Source organism: Protomyctophum parallelum (assembly GCF_964188405.1).
Source record: "Protomyctophum parallelum genome assembly, chromosome: 1".
In the NCBI taxonomy this organism is placed as follows: Eukaryota; Metazoa; Chordata; class Actinopteri; order Myctophiformes; family Myctophidae; genus Protomyctophum; species Protomyctophum parallelum.
In genome coordinates, this window is record NC_139697.1 from 86,056,955 (window position 1) to 86,067,603 (window position 10,649).

A 10,649-nucleotide genomic window follows, 5' to 3' on the forward strand; every position below is an offset into this window, starting at 1 on the left:
TATATATACACACACACTCCCACACACACACACACACAATCACACACACACACTTGTATACGCATTAGAGGTATGCTTTAGGGCACCGCCCTCAAGATTCAATTTGATTACGATTCACCAAGTTACGATTCGATTCTACAATAAATCGCGATGGCAAGTTTTTCATCAGTCAATACAAGCAGCCTGAACGAGCATACTGAACAACATATTTTATTTAGAAACTGCTATTTATATATTTATATATTTTTGCCTGCAAGTCTATTCTTCCTCCCCTCAGGGCTGGTGCCAGATGTTTGGGTCCGATGCAGATCCCAATTTGAGAGTCCTAGACGCCAGATTACTGACGTTTTGTCAAAGAGTGCAACTGAAATCAATCTGAAAAACGTAGATTTGATGTCGTAACCGTGTTGTTATATTAGAATCAGCGTTGTTTATTTGCCTTGTGGTTAGAGTCACTTATGTGCTAAAAGAGTGACTTTGAGAGCTGTTAAACTTGCACCGTGCAATGCATGTCATTTAGGTGTCTATTTTTGTAATAACAATTTCTAATCAATGGAGCAACTGAGGGCCCAGGCCGTAGCGTAACGGTCTGGGCACCGGACTGGTAATCCAGTCGCAGTGTGCCGCGGGTTCGACTCCCGGACCCGACACGGCCTTTACTGCATGTCATCCCCCCATCTCTCTCCCGTTTCCTGTCAGCCTACTGTCTGTCCCTTCAAAAATCAATAAAAAAAGGCGTAAGCCGCAAAAAAATATCTTAAAAAAAAAAAATGGAGCAACTGAGCAAGATATCTCGCCAATTGGACTAGTTAGATCATGACATGGTAACTGCACCACCCAAACCTCAACCAAAGTCATTGCGGCACTATTCTAACATTTTCAAAAATAACAGATCTACAAGTTCACAATGCATGACAGCACAACATGGGAGCTTGTAGAGCTTGCTTTTTAGAAAACAATTTAAAACTACACTTTGGCTTCATAATTGCAGAGCCAGATACTGTTGACAAAAGATTTAATGTATGCATTTGGCAGACGCTCTTTTTCCAGGGCACAGTAAACAAGGTAAACACATGCAGAGAGACAGACAGTGGAGTGCCTCAGTAATCTAGGGTCATAGGCGAACCAAGAACCTAGCATGAACTACAATAGCAGGTCAACTGTAGATTATACACTACCGTGTGCTATCTGGCAGCTTCTGAAATAGTAGGCAAAGAGAACACTACCATTTTCCAACATGATCACCAGTGTTTGCTTAAGTAAATGACCACAACTTGTGAATGCCAAGTTAGAGTTTAACTTTGACGGGTAGCACACAGCCTCTGCCAAGTGCAAACATGACAATAATAAAACCTACTGATACAATATTACTGGAATTGAGTAGTGTAGAATTATTAGACAATGCCTCAAGGTTTACATTAGAAATATATGAGATGGCAGTTACGTTTGTCACTATGAGTATGCTATTTTTTTTAAACAGTGGTGGGGTTTCTCTGCCAAGTAAGAAACTGAATACATTATGGCACTTTGCCCTCAAAATATATTACACAAAAGCATACTCTACCTTAATTGTGGTTTAACCACTTAAGCCCATATACTTGTTCAACAAATGGCCAAAATAAAATTTATAATATAAATGTGGTTAAATGAAAAGGCTTCATGGGTGCTTCTGTATAAAAACAGCATACACCCTGAAAAGTACCACACAGAAACGGCAAATGATTTGTCTTAGCCCCCCGTCTGAGTTTAACTTTCTAATGTCATCAGTATGATATCATTATCTCAACTTGGCAGCGTCCTCATTGTGGCAAATCAAACGTTATCTTTCACACATTTGGATATGTCTATTATAATACAAAATGGTAATATTGTAATGTGATTGAATGTCATCATGCCATGTAGCCAACCAACCAAGTCAAGCCTGAATCCCAGTCCTGGGTTATTAGTGGATTATTACTGTGCCATCAGCAGCAATTACAAGCTCCAATAGTAATTAGGCTACACTAAATGTAATCTAAAAATAATTTTAGCACTGGCAGTTCCTTGAACTATGCAGCAATGTCGGCTATGCTAGATCTGCACCTCTGTCAACAACTGGGTACATGAGTGCTGCATTCTCCGTCAACAATATATCCAAAAGGTAGATTGATCCGTCATGGATAAATCTGTTATGTTCACTGCTGTTGTTATATATGGCTTCTTCTTTTATAGTAAAAATAGCAGCTCTACAAGGTCACAGCGCCTCGCTTGTAGATCGGCAATTTTCATTTTGTTTAATAAAGTACAATACAGGGTTAAGTGGTTGAATTAATAATAATTGGTAATTGAATATAAACAATCTATTACAATTTAGTTCATGCCCCATTATTTGATATGCAAGAAAAAACAATTCCCCCGAAAAACCTTGCTTATAGTTGCTTCTCGATTATTCTGTTATATTCTAAATATTGGTTTTTATATATTTTTGGTTAATTGCCCAGCCCTACTTCCTATGCATGTGTGTTACACATGCAAACTATGTGCTTCGAGGTACATAAGAGTAAAACATATTTTTGTTCGGCTTCAATCAGAAAATGCCGCAGCATATAGGTAACAAGTAAGACGCGCAAACGCGTGAAGCGAACGCAGCTCGTGTGTGTGTGGTTGTGTGTGTGTGTGTGCTACAGCTGCGCCCTGTGTGTGTGTGTGTGTGCGTGCGTGCGTGCCAAAGCTGCGCCCTCTGGTGGCGGGCCGGTGGTGTAACAGCGTGACACACACACACAGCGTGACACACACACACACAGACACTCAGCCCCTGCTGTCATAGTAAGTGGCTCACTGCGTTCGCAATTATAAATAAATAAAAAATATTTTTTTTTAAAGAGAGAGTGTAAAAAAGAGCACTCATGAGTGTATGTACAGTATATACAATACACATGCATATCTTGTCTTGGTATATTATTAAGCATTGCTTTTGTTGCAGTTGTTAGATGCACCTCTCTGTGTCTGTCTGCATGCAGTGCTTCTGTCCTGTTTGTGTATCAGAGTATGCTGACCAAAATGCTTACAAAGTCACCCAACAGGGCAGGAGAGAAGCAAAGAGTATCATGTCAAGTCCAACTATTCAGATTACAACATTAGGGGGAATATAAAGTCAATGTTGTTTGATGGAGTCGAGCAGTAAGCTTTCATAAGGTGGCGTGCATGTAGGGGTTGCGAGTACGACCCCTGCTTTTGTAAGCCACTTAACGTTCTCAGTCTCCAAGCAAATCTAAGTTCAAACAGCTGCCTTCCTGTCTTTCTCCAAGTTATGAGACAAGCAACAGGTGAAGCTACTTAAATCATCTTGCAGATGCTCCCCCAGCAACAGCTTCTAAGACACCACTCCCTCTGTAACAGGACTGTCAAGAAGAGAACATGACCTTAACAAGTGTGTTTGCATGTTTGCACTGAGGGATGCAAATCCTACAGGTTTCTAGTCAGCACTCTCTTTTTGAATAGTATACTTACAACTATCCCTATCGCAATCATTTGAGTTAATCCCAATTATTTTTGCATAATCATTAGAATATTTCCCCTTCATCTATATAAAAACAGCTGGGTGAAATGTATTGAAATATCATAAATCAACACAACGCACAATGTCAATATGTAGATTATTTTTTACATATTTTGAACATTTGTAAAAAAAAAAAAAATGTTTAAATCTAAAAAAAAAGGCAAAAATAAATATCATACTTAATGATATGTTCTAATATTCAATGCCAAAAATGCAATGAAATCATTAACAATTATTTGTATGACAATTAATCATCAACTAAAATGTCATGACCTACTTACAACTGGCTTTAAATGCTGCTGCTAACCTTGGCCCAAAATAATTTGGAGTACAGTATTCACTGTTGACAAAGTTAAGGGATGTACCCTGCCAACTGGGGGCAACTCAAACTACTGATTTAATGGAAAGACCTTGTCAGTGATGCATAATAATAACAACACACGGATGGATAAACAGAGGATAGAAAGAAGGGGGAAAAAACTTCAAATTGTAAAATTAAAGAATACAATGATTGAGTGCTAGCTGATTCCAGACTGGAGTACCGAAAGATAACCATAAGAGAAAAAAGACCACAATGTGTTCACATTCTTTCTCCATAAAACCACAAAGTGGAGTCTGTTCACAGCGTGAGTCATAATAACAGCACAGCAGTGGTGTTGTGCTTAGTCTCAATGTGCAGGAAAATGTCAATCAGACAGGCAGCACTACAGCTACTTGTCCCCAACTACCCTGTACACATTACTTAACTTCAAGTCTTCTCTTGTTAAGTTGTGTAGCATGCAAGAATAGTATCGGGCCAGAGGAAAAAATAAACGAGTTTAATAAAAGAGTTTATGTTCACAGTAATCCAAGCAACGTACAACTGTAAAAACCACTATATTTATTGCCATGCCTTGTTCTGTGGATAAAATTGAGCGCCTGTTTTGTTTGGCTGGAAACGAGACTTGTGAACTTTTCCAAGAGGGAGGCGCACAACCACAACTTCTTAGGTAACAAATTACAATTGACAACAGTAAGGTGTAATATAAGAACACTAGAGACACTGAGAAATTACTTCTAATGCGACTAAAAATAAGCCTTTCATCTCCTGAGATTATCAACGACCCCAACTACTACTAAATGACTATTACATATCCAAGAATGCATGGCAGAGATTACATAACGGTTTGGTCCCGTGTCCCCAGTTGGTGTGTGTACTAGACATGCCAGTCCACAATAAACAACATATCGGAAACTACCGATTAAGATGAGATATTACACAAATGATTTGGGACATTTATAAATAGAACGAATATAGTCACTGCATGTTTGTCAACACGCGAGCTTTATATAGTACACAAGACATAAGTGTGTTGGAATCAGTTATCCAGCTGTAGCCTACTGCTGCATTCTGTGTTTTCACACAACACAATCATTGCATTCAATACCGATGCAGTGTAATGGAATGTGGTTATGACCAATTAACGACACATTGCTGTCTTTGCAGAAGCTTAACAAGAGAGAAAGTGTTTTGCCTTCGGGTCGTGCACTTGTCAAGCGAAACTGATTGCAACATGTAATGGAAAAGAGGTGATAATAAAGTCGCCTGCGTTGTAACTCACTGACAAAGTGCTACAACAACGTTACTAGTAGCGAACTCATCTGGAAACATTGTTGCCGAAAATGATGTCAGCTAGACAGGCCATAAGCCTGGCTGCTCTCCTCCTCCAGCTAAGCTATACTATCAACTCAGCCTGTGTGGCTAACGTTAGCTTAGCCCCTCTCAGCTAGTTAAAAATGGCTGCTTTCCTTTAGTTTTAAATCTCTTACCAGACAGAATAGATTGGAATGGCAGTCCTCCAAGCTGGCCCCGTTTGGTACAAAACAAGAACTCATCCTTTCAGTGCGCGATAGAACATTCCACCATTTCAGTTCCCGGGAAATGAAGAACAATTTGCAATTGTGTTTTCTAAGATGTGCTGGCCAATCAACGAGAAATATTATTTTTTAACATTTGGCTGCAGGATAGTTAATTTAACAACCTTCCAATTGCAGTTCCTTGTCCAGGATAAAAGGCGAATATAGCGACTTTGCAATCTCTACATCGACATCTTAAAAACACACTGTACAATTTTCAAGGAAGCGAAAAATGTTGATAAAACAAAAAGAAAAGGGGAGCAAAGAATCAACTCTCCCCCTCCCCCTTAGCCTAAAACGGTCTCTGATAAAAACGTCCCGTCTACTCCTCCACCACAAAATCCAGTCTAAAAACGAAATGCATCCTTAAAAAACGATCGACATCAGCCATCGGCCTATATTTTTATGGTTATTTCAACCATTATTTCAGTCTCGGTTCCTGTTGGTTTCCATTTGAATTCATGGATTCCTTTCTTTAATGGCGGCCACAGGGACAACTCTGCCTTCCAAAGCCTATTGGCTCATTCGTGGTCATGAGGGGTGTAATAACACAAGAGTGATAGGTGTTGCCGCTAGGCGAGCGCAAGTGGCGCTACTGAGCAACAGATTTTGTTACTAATGATCAAACCTATAAACTCCTGCTCACTTACACAGTGCACCACCTAGTGCATGTGATGGTGCACGTACAAAGAAATGTATCTATCTATGCATACTGCGCCCTGAGAAGAAGATTTGATGAGTAGTACCAGACATGAACACAGTTTCATTAATGGACTCACTGTCTGGCTCAAGACAAGTTGTTATAAGAAGCAGGAACAGTCCATTGGAGTTTCTGTGATGAGTTCCCTTCACAACATTAACCTGGTCCCTGGACATGCCTGATGGAAAAAGATATATATATACAAAATATAAATAAATCTCCAAAAACAATCACACAGACATACGTGTGTCAAATAAACAAGCCTTTTCCAGAGATATTCTCCTTCTTGAATGCAGAAAGCATGCAGTTTATTGAGTAGACCTATATACATAATAGACTTTTCCTATTTGCATTCGTTTCAAGACTTCAACATGAAATGTGCTACATTGCAAAATATTTGGCATATTTAGCAGTGGAGACTGTGCTTCAGTGCCTTGTGAAGCATGCCGGTTTGATACTGCCGTTATAAGCAAAAACATTTATTTCTTTTTCTTTGTTTTTACAATTGTATTCCATTTCCTGCACAATACCTCTTTGATCTGTATGAGTTGTGCCCTTTCACAGAAGGCTACAATGATTCTAACCAATGGTGTCAATCACTGTCAATCACTAAATATGTTCAAAACAAATTAGCCTGAATTCAGGATAAAGTTTTTTTCTCCTTCTAATATTGGCTAAGGCGAACTCTTACACTAAAAAAAGTATGACTCAAAGCAGATCGTTTAAAATTATTAATTTCTTCTGTGGCTCTTATTTTTCCATGCACCATTTTCTGAAATATTAGTCGATAATTTATCGACATTTATCGTAATTTACGGTATTCATTTCAATTAATCAACTTTCCAGGCCATCTGATCTTTTTTTCTTTTTTACCAATTGCATCCTCAAAGTTTCCCCCCATATAGCCTCAGTTCAAACATATGTCTCACTTGGTTTCAATTTGGGAGTTTCATGGAATAAGAGGCTATTAACATCTATGCTACAATGAATGAGTTTTTAGCAAGTCTTTATCCCGTCATTATCCAAGGAGGCCTCCTCCTAATTACAACACTATGTAATCTGTGTTTAGTCATGGAAGTTGTTTCTATAAATCACTGGTAACTAGGAGACCTTGTTGGTTCATGGTTTCTGTGGTATTATCCTGTCAGTCTCTAACGAGCAATTATGTTCCCTTTAATAAAACCATTTTTATTAAGTCGTTTCCTCATGAAAGTCATTATTATCCAACAGAAAGACAATTTTTTTTGCCTTGTAATCTTCACCATTTAATACCCAAATGTTTCGGTTTTTTCAACTATAAAAATCTGTTTGTGTAGGAACTAGGCAGAGCCACAGCGCTATAAAAACTATAACAATATTATTTTCTTTCTCTGGGATTATGCTGTCATCTAGGATTATAAATTATTCTTCCACATGTTAATTTAATTCCAAGAGTGTATGTGTACTGTGTCAAGAGTTAAACGAATACTACAGTGTGATGTTAAAGGTTCACTCCTCCAGGACTCCTACAGTCATGGAGGTGTGTCAGATTAAATTAAGAAGTGAAACATGTAACAGAGGGAGAAGCTTTCCCCATACTTACAAATACAAAGCTAATCTAATATAGATTTTCAGGCCAATATAGGGCCTGACATCTAGTTTCAAGTGGTCTACATACATTCCAGCATCCACCCATGTTGGCAATTTCAATATAAGATAACATTTGTGCTTGTTGATGACTACAGGTCTCATCCAGCATGTTGGCCAAATTTCACAAAGATAGTCTGTCACTGTCATATGCATTCTATTCTAAGAACAATTGAGAACAGAGTGGAAATGAAAGTGTAAGATAGTTTGGAGGTGGCCAACTGCTCTTGTGACATCTGATTTGACATGCTCTGTCGCTCACTGCCATTCTGTTTCAGAGGCCCTCTCTCTCACTGTTGTGTGACTAAATCCAGGAGAAAGTGAATAACAAATCTTAGCCTTAACCAAAAAGAGACATGGCCTGAATTTAATGAGCACCCTGGTCAGATAACACATCAAAACAGCAACATGGCATGGAACAGGATATTAGACTGGGCTATCATTCCATAAAATGATAATACGTATATCCATATAGGCTAGATTGGAACAAATCAAATATCAAAGTGAAAATCCAGTGAGAAATAATATGCCCTGGTTACCGGTATGTGTGTTTGTTCTTTGCTTGTGTTTTGTGTTTGTTGTCTCCACCAGACCGAAGGCATGGGGAGAGAGTATGTTTTGCACTCCATCCGTCTGTCCGTCCGTCCGTGTGTGTGTGTGTGTGAGCGTCCGTCTGTTACCAGCTAATCTCCAGCACCGTAACCTGGTCGATGCCAAATTTTGCGCACACACACGATGAACCTCTGCCGCAAATTTTCCAGAACGGCCTGTTATAGTGCCACCAGGAGGCTGACTTTTGTAAAATCAATTTTTTTATATTACTCCTCCAGATTATGTCCAAAAAGCCCGCAAATCGTTAAATGTGTTCAAGACGGATCTGTCCGATATTTCATATTCCATATTCCATCCTAATTGGCTAACATTGGCTTTCAAAGTTTGCAGGATTGGCCCGTTTTGAACAAAAAGCTTCAAATCATGAACGCAGCGTGCAATTTCCGTGAAATCTTTCAGACTTTCCTACTAGGCTGAGGAATATATCCCACCCTTTTCACATTGACCTGTTATAGCGCCACCAACAGGTGGACTTTTGCAAAACACATGTTTTTTTGGTACAAAATGCCTCAAATCATCCAATTGCCATCCAAGGCGTAAGAGGAATCTTTATCTAGTTTGTTTGTGTTGTGAGTTTGTTTGTTTGTGCTTTGTGTGTGTTTGTGTGTGTGTGTGTGTGTGTGTGTGTGTGTGTGTGTGTGTGTGTGTGTGTGTGTGTGTGTGTGTGTGTGTGTGTGTGTGTGCAAGTGTGTGCGCGAGTGTGTGTGTGTGTGTGTGTAATATGAAAAAGCATGAACACTGTTGTTGCTGCAGGACCACGTGACGTATTTGCAAAGCTTTCTGCTAATCAATAGAATTGACCTCCCATGTAGGCGAGCCTCCACTGACAGACACAGCATCAGCAGCCAGTAGCACTTAAGGCCACAAATCCAAGGTCCATAGTTCAACAGCAGCGCTCCTGTATTACAAAGCATAAGTGAATAAAAGTGATAGTATCTCTTTCTGAGCACCTGAAAAGATGGAATAGTTCTCATGAAGGTCAACAGTCAAACAAAGTGGCGCACCTTCCGTTCCAACCCCTGTACCAACACAAAGCATAGAAGGTATGTGCTTTTGCATGGTGGACACACACACCGCCACATGGTGGCCAGTCCTGTTTGTTCCTTTTTCGACACAAAAAAGGAGGTGATGCCGCCCGCGTCCCCGTTTTTCAGTAGGCCTACAGCTTTACCTTTACCAGACCCCTCACACTCGCGGGCCGCACAACACAAAACACAGCGCTGCTGGTTAAAAAAAAAATGACACCAGCAGATGACGAAGGAATCACACTGACACAACGATAAAATGCTGAATTCACGTAGCCTGGAAACCAGACGAATCGGCCAGGGGAAAAAGCTCCCAGTGATATTTGTCTGGCCATGCCAGGCTAGTATTCACGATAGATAGATCGTGATAGATCGTGATAGATCGAAGACCTGTGCTCCAAGGATTGCCCTTTTCCAGTTAAGATCCAGTTCTCTCACAGAGCATCATATATGTACAACCGATTTTAACTGTTGGCTGTTTTCCTCATCATCTGTCTGTTATCGATTGATTGTTTGATTGATTGAATACTTTATTAACATGATTGCTAACAGTAGTACAGTCAAAGGGTATGCTAAAAGGATAACACAAAAGCTCAAGGGCAGGGGTCATCGCCATGGTGGTGGACATTTCTGTCAAAATAAAAAAAATCCCACGGACATACAAAATTAGTGGACAATAATATTACCAGAAACACATAAAGAGCTAACTCTGAATGACCATATAACAGACCTGTAACTCTGAGAGTTACAGGTACTCAAATGAAATGACCATTTGGTTCCATTTGTAAACTAAATTAAGGATCTAAATGATTTAGAACAGCAGTTTTAATAGATATTAGTTAGTTAGTAGCAGTACTAACGCTCTGTTTGCGCTCAAGTAGGCCATGTATGGCCTACTTGTGCAAGGTGCTAGTTGGCAACTCGACAGAGTGCATTTTTAGTTTCCATTGTGCTCAATTCATCATTAATACATACAAACGGTAAAATACAATAAAGCTCAGTAGAATCATAAGGTATATTATAGAAAGCATACGCCACTTTGAAACAGTGAACTTGTCCAATCAGTGGTCAGCCCTGAGTTACACATGGCCATGATGGCCTGCAACGAAATAGATCGATCTCAGATTGCATCAAGCCAGCAGAGGGCTGCTCTTCATTAAAGTGTCTTTTGTGGTTAAAGTGCTTGTCAAATTTGTTGGTTTTAACACTACTTGGCTTCTTATTCTGTCTGTAAAGCGTGGTCCGTGTGTGG

General features: G+C 39.6%; 1 protein-coding gene across 1 annotated transcript in view; it reads right to left on the minus strand.

The window, feature by feature from the left end:
• The window catches only part of med13a (mediator complex subunit 13a), an 82,145-nt gene extending 76,206 nt beyond the window's left edge, over positions 1-5,939 (minus strand). Inside the window, exon 1 of the mRNA XM_083775411.1 lies at positions 5,348-5,939. Coding sequence (XP_083631537.1) covers positions 5,348-5,413 — 66 coding nt within the window. The 5' untranslated portion in view covers positions 5,414-5,939. The remainder of the gene's footprint in view (positions 1-5,347) is intronic.
• Between the last annotated feature and the right edge of the window lie 4,710 nt (positions 5,940-10,649).